The sequence below is a fragment of the Zosterops lateralis genome (assembly GCF_965231275.1).
Source record: "Zosterops lateralis genome assembly, chromosome: 22".
NCBI lineage: Eukaryota > Metazoa > Chordata > Aves > Passeriformes > Zosteropidae > Zosterops > Zosterops lateralis.
In genome coordinates, this window is record NC_139782.1 from 4186939 (window position 1) to 4208444 (window position 21506).

The window sequence follows — 21506 nt, forward strand, 5'->3', positions numbered from 1 at the left end:
CCTCTTCATATACAGCATGTGTAGATCTGTGTACACATGTGTAGATACACACAGAACTGTAAGTTTTAGATCTATATGTGTGCATATATATTTTTATGTGAGCATACACAGCTATAACTACTGATTTATTTAGGTACTGCTATGTGGGTATGTATCTGTACATATGCACCTGTGTATTATACCTATCTATATAATGTATTTGTGGTTTTAATGAATGTGTATTTGTGTACATATATACTTGTGTGTGTGTGTGTAGACACAGGTATGGGTAGATAATGGAATAGAATAGAAACATAGAATAGATCTATATGTGGTATGGATGTATAGATCTGTATTTACAGAGGTGTAGATACACATACGTGTGTGTATATAAGAATACACATAAATCTGTGTTTTTAATTTGAATACATGTACATGAATACACCTACACGTGTAGATGTATCTATATATCTACACATATCTGTATCTCTGTATGGCTATACAGGTGTATTGATCTTTGTGTGTGTGTACACAGACACACGTGTATTTGTAATTTTTATATATTTATACATAAGTGTAGATAGAGGTAAAAGTGTGTAGCTATCCTAGACAGAGATAGTATACATGTGTGTATATACACAGGGACACATATGTATTTGTTATTCCACACACATATAAGAATCTCTATGTTTCTGTTTGCACACAAGCATTGATGTAGTTCTGTAGACAGATGTACATGTATAGATAAAGCTGTATAGGTATAGCTGCAGGTAAATCCATGTACCTAAAGGTGTAGGGGTGTGGATGTGGGAGGTGTGCACACTAACTCTCAACCATATACAGAGGGGAGCTCTGATGTCATGAGTGGGTCAGGAGAGACCCCCTAGGGTTTGTACACATGCACATTTATAGTGGGGCTATAGGTGCAGCCATGGCTACACAGCAGACAAACACATACACATTGTGTACAGAGCTCACACACACAGTGCACAGAGCTCAGTGCACAGATCTCACACACGCTCTAGAGCTCACAGTGTACACAGAGCTCTCACGCACAGTACAAAGCTCATACACATGCCCAGAGTGCACAGTTCACCAACACACAGTGCACAGAGCTCACACACACTGCATAGAGCTGAGAGTTTCCACATACATTTACAGTTCTTACCTTTATGTGTGCACAGATAGAGGAAACTGCATATAAATGTATGTGGATATGGATGCATATATATAGGTATTGGCAAAATGTTTGTTCTGCACAGAGTACACAGCTATAAAGAAATAGATACATATAGCTATACAGTTCTCTATAGTTTTATGTATCTATCACACATGTATCCATATATATATAGCTATAGCTAGACATACAGCTATATATATGTAGCTATAGCTATATCAAAATCACAAATATCTGTGTCCATGTGTATATATGGCTTATGTTTAGAGATGTATAGATAGGAGTGTATAATTAAAGAGCTGGGTATGGATATAGAGATATTTATACATATATCTGTATATACACATCTATCTGCATATACACACATTTAAGTGCATATCAGTAATTTTCATGTGTGCATATATCCATAAAAACATGGATGCTGCTATAGCAATATATTTACATGGATATGTACACACCTATATATTACATATATGGATCAACACATGGAACCATGCATGTCTGTATATACACAAGCACACGTGTGCTCGTGTATATACCTTATATATGTAATTTTCAGAGGTGTGTGCACATCTACATACAGGTATCTATATGTGTAAATAGGTATTGATCTCTCAGAGACTGATGTCAGGGATAGAGGTGGAGGTAGAGCTACATCTGTATCTACATCTCTCCGTGTATGACTCTGTGTGTGTGTGTTTGTGTCTGCAGACTCCCCTGTAAGAGGCGTATGTGGGTGTATGTGTAGAGGCTTCAATAGCTTTCAGTAGCTTTGTGCAGATACAGCTGAAGGCGTGTGTGGGCTGCGTTCACCTCCACAGCTGCTGTCTGCAAATCCACACGTCTGGATGTCCCTGCACGCCTGGATGTCCCCGTGTCTCCCCGTGTGTCCCTGCACACAGACACTTGCACACTTGCCCACACACACTCCCCCAGCCCTGTGGCTCCTCCCCGCAGCAGTGCTCGGCCGGAGCACCGCAGGCTCTCCCCGCACAGAACTCCCTCCCCATCACCATCCCCGCACCCCCTTCCCCGGGATCAGGCGCTCCGGGGCCCGCGGCCGCACGGTGCCGGTGCCGCGCTGGCGGTGCCGGCGGCGCAGGGCAGAGGCGAGGGCCGGGCGCAGGCTGGGGAACAGCTTCGTGTTGTCGGCCTCGTGGGCGTACAGCACCCGGGTGCACCCCGCGCCCGCCGCCTCCGGCAAGGCGGAGGCAGGAGCCACGCATGCAACGGGTCCCCGCGGCGGCTCCGGCTGCGGGCAGGGCGGCCGGGCAGCTCGGGGCTCGCCTCCCGTCCCTGCGCCGCAGAGCCGGGCCGGGCGGCTGCGGTGCCATGTCCGGGGCGGGGAGCGCTGGCTCTCGGCGCTCGCGGTGCAATCCACACTCTCCACTTTGCTCCAACAAAGCGTAAGCAAGCGAACGGGCGGCGAGGGCTGCGCGGCGGGCGGCGCGCTCGGGCGCGCTTAGGATCTGTAGTCCTTCTTGCTGTATGGTTTGTTGCCCAGGATGCTATCGATCTCGTGGACGATGGAAGACGACAGCTTTGGAAGGACCTGCGGGGGATGGAGGGCAACGCCGGGAGTTGGGATTGTGACCCTGGTGAGCGCGGGAGGATGCTCACCGCCTCCACCCCACCACGTTCGTGCCACAAGCCCCAGCCTGCCGCCTGGGTGACCCAGTTAGGGAGAGCCTGAGTCAGGCCCGACCCTGCCCCCTCAGCCCAGCAAAGCCTCGTCTCTGCTTCTCGCCTTCATGACAAGCAAAACCTGTCATGGAGCCGCGTTTGCAACCCTCTTTCCCCGCACAGTGCAACACAGCAATGAGTGCTGTGGGCAAATGTTGCTCCTGCTGGGAGCACTGACCTGTATTGCTCCAATATTCTCCATCAGCTGGTCGGCGTTGGAGGCCCCCAGTAAGACGGAGCTGACGCCCTCGTTGCGCAGGCACCAGGCTGGGACAGGAGGGAGAGCAGAGCTTGAGCATGGCCCAGATACCCCCGGTGTCACCCCCAGCTGTCACCCACTGTCCCCCCATCCTCTTACCGATGGCAAGCTGGGGCAGGGTGCAGCCCAGGCGCTCAGCAATGGCCTGCAGCTCCTTCAGCTTTGCCTGCTGCCGCCGGCCCTCTTCACTCAGGATCTTGTCCTTCAGCCACTGGTATCCCTGGGGAGCAGGAAGGGGTGTTGTGGTAGGATCAGGGGGCACCTTGCACAGGCAGAGCATCCCCAAACTCCCTGGGTTGTGGCTCCTGGAGTTCCTGTTCCTGTAGGGACTTTGCAAGGCCCCTGGCCCTGCTCCCCCAGCTCTGTCCATGCCTGTGTGCCCTCCCAGCCCTGCTGCAGCTCACCTTCAGTGAGGCACGGGAGTAGGGGGGGATGCCCCCATCATACTTCCCCGAAACGATGCCACAGGCCAGTGGGGACCAGGTCATGGCTCCAACACCTGGGGACAGGGTAGAAGAGGGGGATGACATTGCTGTTTCCAGCTCTCCCAGGGGCCATGAAGCCTGGCCTCAGCAGCACGGGGCTTGGGGAGCACTGGTTTGGGGGGCTAGGGAAGAATCCCCACTGTCATACCTATCTTGTGGAAGAGCTCAGGGAGCTGCACCTCCACCTTTTCCCGCTGGAACATGTGGTACTCAGCCTGCTCACAGATCGGCGGAATCAGGTTGAACTGCCGGGCCACCGAGTACGCCTCCTGCAGAAGAGCCAGGACTGTCGGTGCCCCGCCGCTCCCCCCGAGCCCCCTGCTGAACCCCCCAGCCAAGTCCTGAGCGGCTGCCCCAAAAAATAATTAAGGCTTAAGTGCATCTGCACACGCTTGGCTCCCAACAGCTGCTGTCTAATTGAATCAACGTCAGCAGCATCGCTGGGGCTGCTCTGCTGCGGCCGCCCCGGTCCCCTGGGCTCCTACCATGATCTCCATGGAGCTCCAGCGCGAGGTCCCCCAGTACATGGCCATCCCCTGGTTGATGACATGGGTCATGGCTCGCACTGTCTCTGCCGGGAGGGAAGGAGAGAGTGGCAGGAGGGGTTTAGCAGGGGCTGCACTGGCAGAAGGGGGCTCGCACCGTGCTGATGGCTGGCGAGCATCCCACTGCCCAATGCTGCGGTGGGAGCTGGGTGGTGTCCAGGGGATGCTTTCAGAAGAGCAGGATGGGGACAAAGGGAGCAGCCACTCAGGATGTGCCACGGACCACAGCCAACCTGACATGCTCACACGGTGCCAGGCTCTCCTTTGCATGGAGAGCAGCCTGAGGCTTCTGCCAGTGGCCCCATGCCCTGTGGAGTTACCAGCACTAGCACTGCTGCAGGGGGAGGGACTGATGCATTACCCACACAGAGAGACCCACAGAGGGAAGCCTGAACCCTGTGTGAGCCACTCAGGAGTCCTGGGGGGAGCCAGCCCTGAGCCATGCAGGCTGGGGCCAAGCCAAGGCGTGCTCCTGCAGCCAAAGGCAGGCAGCGGGGAGGGCAAGGGGCACAAGGCTCACCCGGCCAGCACTGGGGCACACACCCCAGCATGCTCATAGCTGCCCCAGTGGGGAGGGACCCTGCTGCAGACCCTGGCATGTGCCAAGGGTACCCCATGGCAGGACCCTGGGGGGCGGGAGCCTCTCTGCTTTTTGTCCTTTAAACTGCAGTACAGTCTGAAAGGCAAGGGGGGTGTCTGTGTTGTGCTGCCACTGCCTCTGCATCTCATGGCAGGATTTGCTTGAGAGGGGGGAACAAGGATGGGGGATCAGAGGAGTGGGGGCTCTGTCTCAGGAGACACCGCTGGGACAGGCAGCGGCTGGCGGGCAGAGTGCGGGCAGGGAGTACCTTCTACGATGAAAGTCCTGGACTTGGAGGAACTAAATGGGTCCCCTGGTGATAAAAGAGAGATTTAGAGAAAGTGGAGTCACTGCTGCTGGGACGGGTGCAGTGACCTGCCACTGCACTGCTAACCCACCCCACCCAAGAGGATCCTGGCACCGGGCAGGGGGTGGCAGAAGTGTGACTGTGGCCGACCGTGGTGGCGGAGGAGCGGATTCTGCTTGGGAGGGAAAATGCCCTTGAAACACAAGCCTGGCGCAAACCAACCACGACAGCAATGAAAGGCAGTGGGGAGGAGCACGGCACCGCAGCGCACACCCACCTTCCATCGGCGTGTTGGGGTCGGGGCGGTTGGCAAACACCACGTCCACGTACTCCAGCTGCAGCCGCTCCAGCGAAGCCTTCAGACCTGCAGCGTGGATGGGGCTGTTAGGTGTGCTGAGCCCCACGCTGCCAGCATGTGAGGCACACATGCCTGGCATGGCATGTGCCAGTGAGACACAGCCTGGCACTGGGGCCAGCAGCACCTGGCAAGCACCCTCACCCCTACCCCTACCTTCTATAATGTGTTTTCGGGACAGCCCCCTCTCTGTCTCGGCCCTGGAACAGGAAAGATGGGTGAGAGCCTGGGATGTGAACCTGACCTGTGCCAGCTGCTTTGCTGGAGGGCAGGTGTTACCTACTTTCCTCCCCAGAAGATTTTGGTGGTGATGACCAGGCTGGACCGTCTGCAAGGAGAAAGAGAGAATCACTGGTGGTGGCACCTGCAAAGCCCCGTGCACCCTGCCTGGGATGGCACACTCCTGCCCAAGGCTGTTCTACCAGCTTTCCCCAGCCCACTGGGACTATGGCAATAGTTTTGCCATAAGGATGGTGTCTGGCTTACCTCCACCCTTTCTTCTTGATGATATTTCCCAGCACCACCTCGGCCCTACAAGGGAAGGGGACATCAGCCATTGGCACCTGGCAGCTGCGGCCATGGGGAGTGGTGGCAGCCAGCCCCAGACCCCAAGAGAATAAGAGGCAAATGCAGTGGATGTGGGGACACTGTGTGTCCCTTGGCTGCAGCATCCAGAGCTGAGCTTCTCCCAGTGCATGACCTTGCTAATTTTAATAATAATATTTGAATAAATAGGCACATGCCAATTTCCTGGGCCAGTATGCCCTGGGTACAGCTGTGCTGGGAGGGTGCATAACTACACCTGCATGATACAGACCACCATGGGAAGCATGGGACTGCTAGAACCACGATTTCCCCCATGAGCAAGGATTCAGAGCCCTGTCCTGGAAGCTGCTTTGCAGCTGCCAAACATGGGAGATTCCCAGGTGTGAGTCAGGATGTAGGGTGAGACCCCTGTGGTGATGCCAAAGCAGGGTACCTACTTGCCAGCAGCGTAGACTTCTGCCGTGTCGAAGAGATTAATGCCGTTGTCATAAGCTAAAGTCATCAGCTGCTCCGCCATCTGCGAGGAGAGAGCGGGGTCGGTGAAGGGGGTGGCCGAGAGCCGGCACGCGGGCGCGTGCGCAGAGCGCTGGTGAGCTCCGGAGTGTCGCATGCACCCAGGCCACAGCCAGGGCTGTGCTGGCCTCATCCCCTCCCCACTCACCAAGGAAAGGCTGGGGAGGGACTGGGTGAAGGGGTGCAGCCTTACCTCGTCTGTGATCTGCCCGCCGAAAGTCACCCATGTTCCTGCAGGGGAGAGAGAGGTGTGCGCATGGTGAATGTGGTGAACGATGGGTGCTGCCACCTCAAGCCCCCAGCCACCCACCCTGGGTCCCTCAGCACGGCCCCGGCACGTGGTGGCCACAGCTGGCCCTGCCGCGTGCACTGTGGTGCTCCCAGCGTGGCCCAGTCGCTTCCTATCGCGTCAGAAAAAGAGAAAATAATTTGACAATTTCTGGGCTGTGACTCAAAACAGCCGCAGGGCTGAGGAAAACCCTTTCCTTCCCTTTGCAAACATTTGCCGGGGCAAGCGAGCGCTGCCCTGGCCGGGGAGTGCCGGCAGCTTCTGTGGAACTGAGGGGACGCCGAGGGGCTGTGGCAAACCCTGGCACTTACCCAGACCCAGGCAGGACACACGCAGCCCAGACTTCCCAAGGTTCCTGGAAGACAGAGACCATTAGGAAAGGTGCCAGAAAGCCCCAAAATGCTGTCTCATGCATCTTGCATGCCACCAAACACACCGGGCATGAGGTCTGGGAGGCATGGTGGTGGCCCCTGGTCCCCATCCTCACCTGGGATGGTTCCACAATGAGAGTTCCTTCTCAACTGATTAACGAGCCACCCCAGGCTGGGCATCCCACAGCTTGGTAGTGGCACTGCCTGCACCTGCGCAGTGATGCCATGCCCAGCAGGGCTATTGGGAGAGCAATGACCTTGTTAAAGCAGCTCCCCGTGATGAGGCCGGGGTATCTGGCTGCCCTGAGAGGGTCACTGGCACTGGGAAATGAGACTGGAGGAAGAGGACCCTGCATGCTGGTGGTCAGGACTGAAGCATCCCATACATGGCATGAGTTGTGCCTGTTCTCTGCATCACACAGAGAAGCACAGGGCTTGCACCAGGTGAGGGTGCTCGGGAGTGGAGCAACATCCCAGAGAAATGGAGCACCCCAGAAAATCCGACCGGCACAAGGAACTGGAGAACAGCTTTCAGGAAGGGGGCCAGGCTGGCAGACGCCTTCGCCGTGGTGATGGAGAGCCAGTTACTTGTTAAAAATGACAAAGGCTCAAGAAATGAGCGTTAAAATAAATAAAGTGTAGGTGAGCCGCGGCAGCTCGCCCGCGCGGGTGTCGCATAGCAACCGGAGGCACCGCCACCGCCGGCACCGCCGACACGGGCACCGGCAGCCGGGCAGGGAGTGGCTGCGGGCCGGCCACGGGCAACCGTGGGCTGCACCGAGTCAGGGCAGCATCCCTCTGTGCTGCCACGTTATTGCCCAGCATCTGGTGGCACCAACACTCCCCCTGTCCTGCGGTATTTTTAGGGCATTTTGCGGTGGGGAAAGGTCATGGCCGTGGGCCAGTGGTGGCTCAAGCCCCCGTGATGGGGAGTTGCCATGTGGAGTGGAGAGCACCTGCCTCATCCTGGACATTCCAAGAGTATTGCTGGGGTTCCCTGGGCAGGTGGCCGTCGCTGCTACCGGCTTCGCAGCCAAGAGCATGTTGACAGGCTGCCCAATAAAGATACTGGCAGACTTTGGGAAAGGCCAAACATTTCTTCACGCTGTGCTACGTGGCCTTCCTATCCCATCCACTTGCTTGGCGCATCCCCCTGTGCCACTGTCCCTCCAGCAGCCACCAGTGGGGACTCCTGAGCTGATCACCCATTGCCTGGGAGAGGGTGTTACTGGTATGCTCCTCCTCTGGATGAGGACATGACCGTGGGGCAGGACCACTGAGCCCTGAGGATGCCACCGCACATTTCCCCCGTACTGCTGTTATCACTGCAAGGGTTTGGTGTTTGAGAGCTGAATGGAACTGGACCGGCTCCCTCCCCAGTGCTTGGGTGAGAGGATTTGGCTGATTTGGACAACACTGGTGGGTGATGGCCAGGCTCACCCCAGCGCTCTGCTGGCCTGACACACTTTGTTGCCTAATGATGGCACATCTGGGCTGCAGCGGAGGCACGCGGCCGCTGGCAGCTGGACCGTGGCGTGCAGGCTGATCTGGGGGAGCCCTGTGCTGACCTGGGGTCCATGCTCATCCGGGTGCACACTCAGCCTCAGTGGGGGAAGCCCTCAGTGCTCTGCCCCAGAGCCAGGACAAGGGGTGTGTGAGCCCTGTGGGTGCTGGCTGGGGGAGCCCCACATGCACACACCACCCCTGGAAACCCAGAACCGCTATGGGCAGCCAGAGCCGCTTATGCCTCGGCACTCGCTTTGCAGGGCACTGAGTCTCCGGCAGCCCCGAAAGGATAAGGATGCCATGGCAGCCCGGATTAACGCTACCGTGACTCTCAGACCCCCCCGGCTCGGCAGCCAGCCCGGCTTGACAGATACTGAGGATGCTACTAATCCTACCCCGAATTTTAGGGTCCCTTCTCTCCCCCATCCTGAACATTTTACGCGCGGCTGGATCAAAGCTGCCCTGAGGGGACAGGAGCAAACAGCGAGGAAGCGCACGGAGGCGCACGGTCAGCACTTTTAGCGACGAGAAACCGACAGAGCTGGACGCGAAGCGGAGATTAGGGGAGTGCGGCGCCCCTTGCCCCCAATACCCCCCTCGCCGCCCCGATCGCAGTGAGGAACAGGGAAAGCCCGAGGAGTGCCCGTTTCCTACCGGTATTTCATCCCCGGCTGCTTGACGCTGGAGTCGCTGGAGGAAGGGGCATTCTGCACCGAGAGCTGCCCCAGGCTGCGGGCCACCATGGCCACCGCGCGGAACTTGCCGCGGGTGCCGAGGCTGGGGCTGCCGGCATTCTGTCGGTTCAGCCGGTCCTCCGCGCTCCGGCTCTTGATGCTGTGCTCGGAGCACACAAAGGAGACCTGCATGCTGCTCCGGCGGGCAGCAGCGCCAGCTGCCTAAATTTAGCCGGCGCCCCGGGCGAGGCGGGGAGCTCCTCCCGCGCGCCGCCAACGTGACGGCGGGGGGCTGCGAGGCGGCGGGCGCGGAGCGCTCCCGTCAGCCCTCCTGCCCTCAATATTTGATGAGCTCAGGAAAGCGAGCGAGCGGCACGCGGGCAGGTGGGGGCAGGAGGGGCAGAGCCGCTGCCGGTGCCCTCCGGACTCCCCTGCGCCCTGCTGGGCATCCCCCCGCGCGTACGGCTGCTGGCCCAGCCCCGCTTTGGCTGAGGCTGCGGAGTGAAGAGGTCTTTCCTTGCCTCCCTCCGGCCACGCACAGCAGCAGATTCCCCTGCACGAGTCCGAAACCAAGCCCTCTGGCAGCAACGCGTGTGCACGGCCAGCCCCGCGGCGGGGCGGCAGCGCAGGTGTTGGCGATGCTGATGCTCTCCCGCGGCAGAGCTCAGCTGTTTGCCCAAGTTGTCGCACCCGATCGGGGCCAGAGCCCCAGCAGCACATTCCCTCTATTTTTCCCAGTGCAAACGAAGTCGAATGAGGTGAATTCCAGCCCAGCACCTCCTGCCGAAGCAGGGACACAAGTCAACGCACTACAGCACCGTCCTGCAGCCAGGGCCGTGTGCCGGCTGCCAGCACCTGCCGTGCCCCTCAGCATGGAGCAAAATGCAGCGATGGGGCTTGCAGGAAATTATGCACATTTGCCCCAAACCTAATGAAAAATCTTGTAATCTCCTCCGCTTCCCTCTCTCGCAAAGCTCCTTAGCTGGTAATCCTGCCAGCACCAGTGCCAGCACCAGCGCCAGCTCCAGCGCGGGGGTGACCTGGCAGCAGTTGTCAGCCCCTAGAGGGTGAGAAACCCCACAAATTTTGGTGGCAGTGGGGACATGCCCAAAGAAGGAGCACCTTTGGGGTGCCTGTGCCAGCTGCTCCCATCAATAAATAATGTCTCCATGAATATTAGATGGGCTCTTGCCACTGTGTAAATGTTATCGCGGTCATTGTGAGCGGAGGGGAACCTGACCCGCGGTGCGGCACGGCAGGAGCCGGCAGAGCTGTCAGCTCCCGGGGGCTTTGCTGCAGTGGGGGACAAGGGGCACCCCTGTATTGTCACTGGAGAATATTGTCCTCAGCCCTGGTGCCCCAAAGCCTGATGTGGGTTACTGGGGTTGCTGGGCTCTACACCACATTGCCCCACCTGCAATGCTAGGGGAGAGTGGGGAGGGATGTGCTGGGCAGAGCAGCCCCATCCCTCTTTGAGAGGCTGTGGCCACGTCTCCAGCTGCCCGGAGTGTCCTCCTGACAAGGACATTGGCTGAAATCCTGATACACCTTGCACCAGGACCCACATGCAAAATTAATGATGTACCCGCTCTGCGATGCACACCCATCAGTCAGGAGGAGGCGCACACCCGTCAGGCGGAGATGGATCCTCATCAGATGGAGATTTACACCCATAAGGTGGAGATGAACCCCTGTCAGGCGAAGATGTATCCCCCCAGAGATGTGGGGGAGATGGGCCCGCAGCAGATGGAGAATTACACCTCTGAGGCAGAAACAACTCTTTGGCGGCTGTTTGCTCTAGGTGCCTAATCTTTAAAGCTCAGAAGTTGTTTGCATCTGCAAATGCCCAAAGAGCAAACAGGAAAGTCAAGTGAGAAGCTCAGAGATCACCAAGTAGGAAAGTGCTAACGGCGCTGATCGGCTGCCGCCTCTCCGGCGCAGGCTGTGCCAAGGGCACCGGCTCCTCCCAGCCTCGGCACAGCACAGGGGAGCCGAGGTGAGCTTAGGTGAGAGCCGTTCTCCTGACGAGGCGTCAAACCAGCACCAAGCAGCGTCCCCTGTGTCATCCCCTCACCTCGGCCCTCGCCGCCCTCGCGGCGCTGCCTTACCTGTACTTCATGCCAGTGGCGCGGGCGGTACTGTCGGCCAGGGAGAGCCCGTGCATCCGCAGGAACTCCTCCAGAGTCTTCACCCGCGCCGCCGCCCGCACGTCCCGCAGCCGCCGCAGCTCCAGCCCGTCGGCCGCCCGGGGGGCTGGGGGCAGCCCCCATTCGGGGCTGGGCCGGCTAGCCACGCTGCGCAGGCTCTCACTGTAGGTCATGGAGAGCATCCTGCCACCTGAGCGTGGGCTCTGCCGGCCAGCCGCGCCGCCAAACACTCTGTGGTGCTACGGAGAGAGCTGGGAAAGCACAACATGGGCTCCCTCGCCATTCAGGGCACAGCCCTGCCTGCATTGCCGCGCCAGACTGGTGACACCTTCCTGTGCCAGGACATGTGGGGACCCTAGCAAAGCCAGTCTCTTCAGCAGAGCAAAGCCTTGGCGTGGGAGCTGAAGCACAACAGGAGAAGCAGCAGGACAGGGATGCGGCACAGTCTGTGTCTGAGGCTGCAGTGGTGCCCACCACAGCTGCCCCAAGCCACGATGCAGCAGCGTGGCCCCTGGCCCAGCTGTGCTGGCTTACAGCTTGCACTGTCTGGGCTGCACTGGTTTGCATCCCTGCAAGGGACACAGTGGGTCCCAGGGGCTGGCCAAGGCATGGTGAATAGCGGCACAAGTACTGCCGGTGAGAATCTGGCACTGTGTGCCAATGGACAAGGAAAATCAGGATGGGAAAGGTTTTCCCATGGGGCTCCCTGGGAAGGGTGGACACTGGCAGAGGGTCTGTGGGCACTGGGTGCTCACTGTGCCTGCGTCACGCTGCCGCAATGTGCGCCACCAGCCAACACCTTCCCCACCACCGCGGCAGCGACCTCCCAGCCGGTGTGGCTGCTGAAAATAGCCTGCCGCAGGGTGGGCTCCTCACACACCCGAGTCCTTGCTGTCTCTATGGCTGGGACCTCACTGGCAGTGGCACTGGCATTGATTTCTGTGCCTCCCTCTGCAACTTCCCTTGTTTTCAGTGTCTGCAAGGAGCACGGACTGGGGCCAAAACTGTGGTGTTGGTGCCGGAGTGGCCACTGGGGATGCGCTGTGACACATGTACACCAGGCATTAGGCTCCAGTCAGGCTCCCACTGGTGGTTTTTTCTTTCCCCATGAAACTCAAGTTGACAGCTGCAGGAGCCAAAAGTGAAGTGCTCTCTGCCATTGAGCTGTGACCTCTAGAGGAAAGGAGAAGGAAACCCAGAGGAGATGGAATAGCAGCTGACCAGGTATGACCAAAACCCTGAGGGTCTCCTTTGACATCCAGTACAGCCAGAGACCACTCCATGCTCCTCCTGCTCTGTAGCAAGGCCTTGGGAAAGCTGGGAGACATGGAAAGGAAACCTTTCCCTCTATTGTGGCAAAGCCAAACAGAATCATCAGCCTCTTCCTACCACACCTCAAAGCTGGAGACTGGACCCGGCACATCCAGCACCAGCCCTTCGCTGTAGCTGGTAGCTTTAATTAGGGCAGTGCCAGTGGGGTCCTGCTGGGTACAGGCACCTGCTGGGATCTCCTTGCCCTGGTAGGATCCCCTCATCTGACAGAAGCAAGGAGAAACCCGAGCTGGCTGCAGCGCTGCTCTACAGCAGTGAAATGGCTGCAGGAAGCAGAGCTGGGGGTTTGATCTGGGCTGCTATGAGGAAAGAGGTGGGAATCCATCGGCAGCCCTATCTTGACACTCTCCTGGTTTTTGGCAGAACAGAACTGGATGGCCGAGACAGCATGGAGATGGTGGGTGCATTCATGGCCATTTGATAGCAGAAATCCCAGTGCTCCTGGGATGAGGGGCTGCAGGATCTGCCAAGGATAAGCTGTGCCGTGCCCAAGCAGGAAAGGCTGTTTTGCTAGAAGGAGCAGGGATGGGGACAGAGCGCAGGCTCCATGGGATAACAGCACTGTTAGCAGCATCAGGGACACAACAACAAGTGGGTGACAGGCAGGACAGCTGCCGGGAGAGATATCTGGCCAGCCTGATTTGCCAAGCTGGGAAATTAGCAGCCACCAGCCTGCCTAAAAGCCAGGAAGACCCCAAACTCCGAACGAAAACCACTCTAAGCCATCAAATCCCAAGTCACCCTGCACGGAGAATCTTCCCTGCTGCCTGCAGCAGCTGCCCCATGGCGGTGCCCGTCCCCGCTCATCGCCCACCGTGCCCAGCCCCGCTCGCCGCCCGCGCTGCCGGCCCCGACTCACCGCGCCGGGGAAGCTGCTCAGCAGCAGCACAGCTCTGAGTGGCTGGGCTGCCCCCGGGGCAGATATAAGAGCCTCGGTGGCTGCGTTGTTTTGCATTAGGGGAGTGTCGGAGCTTGGCGTCCAAAGCACTTGGCGGCTGCGCCGGGCCCCCAGCGCCCGGCTTCTCGCTGTGCTCCATTAGCCCTATTAGGGGATTTTCTTCCTTGCGAAGGGGAGTTAAATTATTCATGGCGCCTCACTAAAAGCCCGGGGATGTGCCGCTGCTTTATCAACGCTGGCACCGCCGCCCCTCGCCCTGCGGTGACAGGTCCCCCCCGCCCCATCACCAGCACACAGGGCGGTGGGGACCGCTGGACACGGGACCATCAGGGAGTGGAGACGGTGCCCTGTGGCAGACACAGCCCTCCTGTGGTCTCCACAGCAGTGGAGTCAGAGCTGGGCTGTGGCAGGACTGAAAGGCAGCCTCCCCCAGGAGGGAGCCCCGAAAAGGAACCGGGTGATGGACACAGGTGGCTGCTGCCTGAAGGAAGCCCACGAACAAGCTCCTGCCTCTTGGCCTTGGGAGACTTTTGCACTAGATGCGTCCAGTGTTTCAGGCTGGTTTGGCAGCCAAAACTTGCCCACAGCTGGGGCTCACCAGTGCTGGTGGCAGCACTGGGATGGACACTGTCAGTGCCACTGAGCCATCCCATTGCTGGCTGGCCTCCTCCCATCATGTGTGGGATGGAGTGGGGGGGCCACAGTTCTCTCGAGGGGCAGCCCTGGTCCCCCACCCCACAGCAGCCAGGCCAGACCCAGTCCCACCACCAGGCTGCTCTGGCCCTGGAAGCACTGAAGCAGCTGCTGGCAGAGTGTGTGGGGAAGTGCCGCCCTCACTTCAGACGGTAAAAGGGTGATGGGGGCGATTGTTGCCTCCTGTACCACTTAATGAGACTGCTTCTAATAGCAGCAGCCGTGGAGCAGCTGGCTGGTTTCCCAGAGCTGCTCCTGGGAAAAGCCAGGGGCTTCTCCAGGCACAGCATTGGCATGGGACGCTCCCCACAAGCTGAGTTCAGCCCCACACCCCACAGTGGCTGCCCCCCACAGCCATATGGCCACAGTCTGCTGCTTGGACAGGCTGTGAGGACGATCCCCCTCACCCAGCCACACCTCAGTGTCCCCACACTGCGCTTCCGAACCTGCCAGCAGGTAATGAGACGATGCCACACCTGTGATGCCCATCCCACACAGAGGGACCCTGGCACACGGGGCAGGGCAGTGCTGTGCCAGCATTATCTGGGCATGGGCAGGGGCTGTAGCCACTTGGTGGGGAGATTTTGGGGAGGGGGAAGGGCCTGGTTACCTGTAGAACTGGAGCTGGCGCTTGGGGCTCCCGTATCTCGCGCTTCCGACAGCAAAGGGGAGAGAGAAGAAAGATGCCACAAACCCCGTTAGAAAGGAGGAGCGGGAATGAGTGGCAGAGTCAGTGGCTGTGGGAAGGGTCAGTGGCACCCACCCATGTCACATCACAGTGAACACTGCAGCAGGAACTGGCATGATCCTGAAAGTGCCCCCCTATGCCCGTAACAGGCACCAGTGCCCCAAAACGCTGCTGCTGCTGCTACTGTGCAGGGATTGTGTGCTGGAAGCTTTTGCATGAAGCGTGCCGAGGCTGTTTAAGAGTTTCAGTATCAGTTTCAGGGAGTGTGGTGGTTCTGGGTTGCCATAGGCTTGGGTTTGAAGCCCCGCAGAGTTCCCCCCAGCACTGCCCTGCACCCTTACCTGTAAATCATCCCTGGGGAGCCTGTCTGCCGCAGCGAGAGTCGCGCTGGGGAGTCAGTGGTGGATTCGGGATACATGGAGCCAGCCTGGGCTCCCCGGAGCCACTCGCCGCCTCACCCCTGCCACAGGGGAAGAGGAAAAGAGGAAGAAATAAGTTTTTTTGGGGCACGCGTGTGACGGTGCTTCCTGTCGCAGGAGACCTTGAGCCGGATGGGCATGTGGCACTGCCAGTGGTGTTGGGCACAGCAGTTTGGCCACCCTCAGACCCTGGGGCTCACACTCTGACCCACCGATCCCAAAACCATCCCGCCCCAGCCCTGTTCCTTTGACTTCCCAGCTTGGCTGCTCTCTTCAAACTTCTGGGGGTCATGAGATCTCAGGAAATGGTGAGGAAACATGGGCCTGAAAAATGAAACATTCTGAAAACCCTGAAGCCGTCCCTGAGGGTCCCTCTAAAAGGGACAGGCTAAGAGGAGGAAAACAGTCTGGCTTTTCCTGCAGCCCACATGTGACTGTGTGCACAAGGGTGAGGAAGCTCTGAGGGAAAGGAGAGCTCACCCCCAGGCACTCCTGACCCTCCTTGCCCCTGTCCCCATGCTAGGGGCATGCAGCACGACTCTCTGTGATCTGTGCTCCTGCAACACTGTCAGCAGTTTCCAGTATCACAGAAAACAATGACACTTCCCTACAGAACTGGGGCTGAGATTTAAATTTATCCCATCTTTCTTTAGGCCAATGAGATGCCATCTTTACACTGCAGATCACAAGCTGCTCTGTTTCCCAGATGGGGACTGAGAGATCTCCAGGCTCCCTCCCGGCTGCCCTGGGCTCAGCAGGAACATGGCCTTCCACAGTGTGTGCTCATGTCCTGGCACGCATCTCACCTGCATCCTGGCACAGCACGCCTGCATCCTGCACCCCTCCCGCATTCTGGCACAGTGTGTCTGCATCCTGCATGCCGGCACGGTGTGCCTGCATATTGCATCCTGCCTTCATCCCAGCAGGGCATGCTTGCATCCTGCATCCCTCCTGCATCCCAGCATAGTGTGCCAGCATCCTGCATCCCTCCTGCATCCTGCATCCCTCCGGCATCCCGGCCCGGCGTGCCTGCATCCCGGCGCAGCCCCTGCAGCCCACGCAGCCCAATGGCAGCAGCTGCGGCAGCCGAGTCCATCCCCGCGGAGCCGCCCACCCGCCCACCGCAGCTCCCGGCCGGGCTGCAGCCCCCGGCTCAGATCCCCATCGCCGTCCTCCTGAGCGCTGCAGGAGTGCATCTCCTTTGGCCACAGCCGTGCTGGAGCCGGAGCCCAGGCAGCCTCGGTAAAACCGGGTTTATTTTCAAGCAGTCAGGAGGGAACTGCTGTCTCCTGAACCCGCAGCAAGCACTGACCTGAGCCTGGAGCCTGCCGAGCCCTACAACCAGGACCCGGCTGAGCCCCCCAAGCCCTTGTGACCCCCTGGATTCTCCCGCATCTCCCGCGGCCTCGCCTGGCAGTGGAGAGCTGCCTGCAGCCCCTCCGGGTCAGCAGCGGCCACCGGCCCGGCACTGTCCTGCCCGCCCATGCCAGCTCAATGTCACTTCATTAGCGGCGGAAAAACAAAGCTGAGGGAAGTTGGGGGACGCCTGCAGGAGGGGACAGCCGGACCCCCGTGTCCCAGCACAGCCATGCAGCTCCTTGCTTGCACTGCCACAATGCCGGGCTCCTGCATGGCTCAGGACTGGCTCATTCTGTATGCCAGGGGGCTGTGGTGCCAGGAGCTCAGATCTCCACAGTTTTCAGCACAACCCGATGCCCCTTCTCTGTTGTCTCTCAGCAATGCTGCGGGGACCAAATGCAGTGGCTGGCAAGTCTCTGGCAGTGCTAGAGGGACTTTGGTGGCAAGCACAGCTGGACCATGGGCACACAGGTCAGGACTCTGCACCCTGAGGAGCCAAAGTGTCCCAGCCTTTGGGGCCAATTCATCTCTCTGAGCTCTCTGAGCCAAAGACACTGCCAAAAGTCCAGTCCCCCCTGTGTCAGCAGCTTGGTGCTTCCCTGAGACGGCTCCTGCACCTCCAGTTTCCTCATGGCACAACTCAGCTGTGAGTCTGCAACTGCGGGAGTTTTGGCAGTGGCCTGAGAGGGGAGAAAAGTGTTTTCTTCTGCAGGATGCACCTAGGAGCCAGGTGAAGGACACCCTCATGATTTGTGTTCTCACCAAGGTCCATTCCTATCCCTGGCAGCACAGTGGGTTACAGGAGTGTGGGTGCTGCGACATGGATGGTTTATGGCTGGGAACCCCTGGGAGCTTGGCCAGCATGGGGGGGACTACACACTGCAGCCTGCCAGACATGCTGCCATCAGAGTACGAGCAGGTGAAACTGGACATGGAATTAATGCAAATGTAGGGACAAAACTGCTGCTGGTGAGCCTGGTTCTCCAAGGGTGAGGCCCTGGGGCAGGAGAGCTGGGGGACCCTTGCCCTGGGCACCCTGGCATCCTGCCCAGGTCAGGTGAGGGATGCAGGTAATGTCACAGAGAGCATCCCCCCACGCCAGGTGCCTGTCCCCATATTACTCCCCCTTTTTCACCGTGTTTGCAGCAAATGCCCCCCTCCACGCCACGGGGAAGGTGACTTTAGCTCAATGACTCACGCTGCCCTGCTCTGTCGCCTCGGCACCTCCTGCCACCTCCTGCCGTCACCTCTGCGCTCATGCCCCGTGCTGGTCCCGTGCCCCCCCTCCCCCGGCTGCACCGGCGCCGCAGGGATCCGCAGAGCAGCAGCCCTGCCCCTTCCTTTGGCCCGGGAGCCTCTGTTGCGGCGCAGCATCTCCCAGCCCACCTGGGCCCCTCGGTCCGCTCGGGTGGGCTCCCTCCCGCGCCCTCCCCAGCCCATCATCGCGACACCGCGGCAGGCGAGCGCTGGGGACTCAGCTGCCACACGTGAGGTCGCCCGTGACCGCCGGCACCGGCGCCGCTCCGCGCCCGAGTCAATGACACAGCCCAAAAAAAGCACACGCGGCGCCTCGGCCGGGATTATACCGGTTTTGCCGTCACGTACAGCAGAGCCAAAGTAACGGGGTCCCCGGTGTGTGACAGTGCCGGGTCCCCGGTGTGTGACAGTGCCGGGTCCCCGGTGTGTGACAGTGCCGGGTCCCCGCCGCGCCGTGGCTGCCGGCCAGGCAGGGCTGAGCCGCGGCCCCGCCGGCACCGGCACCGGCACCGCTCCTACCTGTCTCCGGTGCTCGGACGGAGGGCGATGCGCGGTCGGGAGGCACAAGGCAATGAGCCAAACCCGGCTGGGCTGCGGGCTCCGCGGTCTCGGGAAGCGGCGCAGAGCGGTTGCTACAGCCGGCGGCAAAGGCAGCGGATGACGGTTCCTACCCCATTCCCGCTCTGTCCCCGGGAAAAGGCGTCTGGCAGAGGGGGAAACAGAGCCCTCCGCGCCCCGGGATGCGACAGCAGCCGAGGATGCTGCAGAGCCGTCCCTGCCGCTCTCACATCCTGACTCGGCAAGTTTGGCTCCGCCGGTGGCTGCAGCCGGCTCCCGATCCCGCCGGTGCCTTTAACCGTGTCGGCGCCGCAGCCCGGCACCGGCAGCGCGTGGGCGAGCGAGCGGCTGCCACCAGCCGCCCCTGCGCAGCTCAGGCGGGGGAAGGCTCGTCCGGAGCCACGGGGAGCCTGGGCAGGAGCTGCATCATCGCTGCCTTAAATCGCGCCCGCGTGTGTTTCTGTTAAAATAATCAAATACAGCGTCGGCAGTGATGCTGCGGGGCTGCCTCCGGCACCAGGGTCACCCGGCTGCCGCGTTCTGCCACTGGCCACCCATCCTCCTCACGCCCATCACGCCTTCTCAGAGCCTTTGGCTTTTTGGCTATCTTGGGCAAAAAACCCACCCCGGAGCGTGCCACCTCACAGTAACTGGAGCAAGCTGGTCCCTGTGGCAGCACGACTCAGTGATCCCGCAGTGATAACAACATCATTGCAGCTGGATCTAACAGGAAAACTAAAGGCCAAGCCAGCAAAAAGAGGCCGGGGTTTGGGACAGGCTGCTCATGCAGTGGTGCGCTGGCAGCTTTAAATTAGGAAAACCTGGTTCCTCTCCCTCAGCCCAGTCCTGTTCAGCTTCATGGTGTAGCATCTTGGCACTTCCTCTGCCATTTCAGCACGGTCCTGGCAGCAATGGGGCCAATAACCACACTGCCTGCTCCAAACCACACTGACACTGACAGGGACCACTCAGCACTGCCAGGGTGGGTGATCCCAGCAGGCTGCCAGCTTCCCATGCCACAGCAGCTCTAGGAACAGCCAGTAACAGGCAGGGAAGGTCATAAACCCCATCCCATTTGGGGATGTTCCCAGCACCAGCCCATCAGTGGCTCTGCTACCCCCACAGATGGTGGGAGCCGTGTGCCAAGTCGATCTGCTCCCTCTCCATGATGCATCTGACCCACAGACCCGCAGGCCACGAGCAGGAGGTGACAGCTGGCCTTGCCACCCTCCTCATCAAAACAATAATAGTAATAACTAATAAAACCAGCAGCTCTCTTGAGTCTGCCGTTGGCAGCGCCGTGTAGAGGAATTTTCTGCTCACCAGCTGGAAAATCACTGCATATATGCAACAGGCCTGTACAGGGGATGTGATAGAGACTGGATACATCTCGCCCAGCCCGCTCTGGCACTCACCCACGGTGCTGTGTTGCAGCTCCCAGCAACGCTTGGGGAAGAGCCCTGTGGTTTTGGGAAGCAGGCTGGGTGCCTGGCCCACACCTGCCAGCAGCACAGACTGTCTCACCTGGACGAGAGCCTGCAGTGCTGGTGTGAGCAGCCCCATAGGCTGAACAGGCAGGGGGCCTACAGGGACCCCCATCACCAGGAAAACAGTCCCCCAAAAAATGGAGGCTGGCGAGGCAGAGGCTCGCGAGTTCTGCGCCTGGCAGAAAAAATGGAGAGGCAGCGGCAGGAACATCTGGGCTGCGAGGGGACCAGGACCCAGCACAGGGCTCGGGGCTCCTTCCATCCGCAGCCCTCGGGGCCCCGCGGCACAGCGAGACAAGGAACGGACCCAGAAACGGCAGCAAACTGAAGGAACCACGACGTTTGACTCACTGTGCGCAAATCGGCTCTGGGGAAAATCCAATGTTCCCACCCCCGTGTCTCTGGGGCTTTGCCGGCGGCTCACACCGTGTCACCGGGGCTCCTGCCCTGCCGCTCCCGGGGTACGGTGACAGGCCGCAGGCCGCCGGAGCATCACGAACAGCGTTCACCTCTCCTGGCTATGGGACGAAGGGACGGCCAACCTCCCCCCGTCCCCGCACAGCCCAGGGTCCCACTGGGCCGAGAGCAGTCGGCGGGGCCAGGGCCCTTCTCTCCGCAATAGGGAACGTTGAGAGGGGCGTGCGGCGGGGTGGCCTCGCCCGCAGCCCTGCCCGAGGCCCGGCCCGGTTCTACCGCCCCCGCCATTGTCCGGTTCCGACCCCGGCCCCGGTCCGGTCCCGCTCCCCCCGCGCCCCCGCACCTGCCCCGCGTCCGCCGCTCCCGCCGCTCCGCCGCCCGCCCTCGTGGGGGGCGGCCCCGCCCCGCCGCGCCTGACCCCGCCCCTCCCGCCGCCCATTGGCCGCGCCGCCCGCCTCTCGCGCCGCATGCAAATGACGAGGGCGCCGCGCCGTTCCCATTGGCTGAAGAGCGGGCCGGGCCCAGCGCGAGGACCCGCCCCTCGCGGTGCGGCACCATCGCCCTAGTAACCCGATGCTGAGCCGGGCGCGACCACCCGCGCTGGAGGGGGGAGGCCGCCGCGACCACCGCCGCTTCTTTCCTGCCGCCGCGTCCTGCGCCGGTGCGGGATTGCTCTGAGATCGTCTCGCCGCTATCTGTCTCCGCTTTCCAGCGGCGATGGGGCGCAGGAGGTGGGCAGCGGGGCGGCAAGCCGTGGCAGCGCGTCCATCCCCCCCTCGGGCCGGCGCGCGGTTGGGTGGGCCCGAGAAGATGGCGTCGGGGCGCGGTGAGTGAGCGGGGAGGGGGGGTCCGCGGGCGCTCAGGGATGGGGCCGGTTCCAGTCCCGCTCCCGCTCCCACACACCGGGATCCCGTGGGTGGGTGGGCCGGCGACCTCGGGCCGGCCCTGCCCTGGCTGTACCCCTGTGCATCCCCCGGCGGGT

The 21506-nt window shown here is 60.1% G+C and overlaps 1 protein-coding gene across 9 annotated transcripts; it reads right to left on the bottom strand.

Moving 5' to 3' along the window:
* Positions 1 to 2358: 2358 nt before the first annotated feature.
* On the bottom strand, positions 2359 to 20904 carry KCNAB2 (potassium voltage-gated channel subfamily A regulatory beta subunit 2; the record flags this gene model as incomplete). 9 transcript variants are annotated; one of them, XM_083876628.1, is made up of 17 exons in its annotated part: positions 2359 to 2708; positions 3018 to 3106; positions 3198 to 3318; positions 3503 to 3597; positions 3732 to 3852; positions 4069 to 4154; positions 4977 to 5021; positions 5293 to 5379; positions 5527 to 5570; positions 5654 to 5698; positions 5857 to 5901; positions 6354 to 6433; positions 6623 to 6660; positions 7030 to 7073; positions 14950 to 14991; positions 15369 to 15487; positions 20868 to 20904. In XM_083876628.1, 16 exons carry the CDS (start codon positions 15443 to 15445, stop codon positions 2619 to 2621), a joined length of 1149 nt encoding a protein of 382 aa, XP_083732754.1. In that variant the 3' UTR covers positions 2359 to 2618. The 9 variants fall into 9 exon arrangements, with proteins under 9 accessions (XP_083732754.1, XP_083732756.1, XP_083732755.1 ...); XM_083876630.1 differs by lacking the exon at positions 20868 to 20904 and adding an exon at positions 18734 to 18754; XM_083876629.1 differs by lacking the exon at positions 20868 to 20904 and adding an exon at positions 18582 to 18649.
* Between the last annotated feature and the right edge of the window lie 602 nt (positions 20905 to 21506).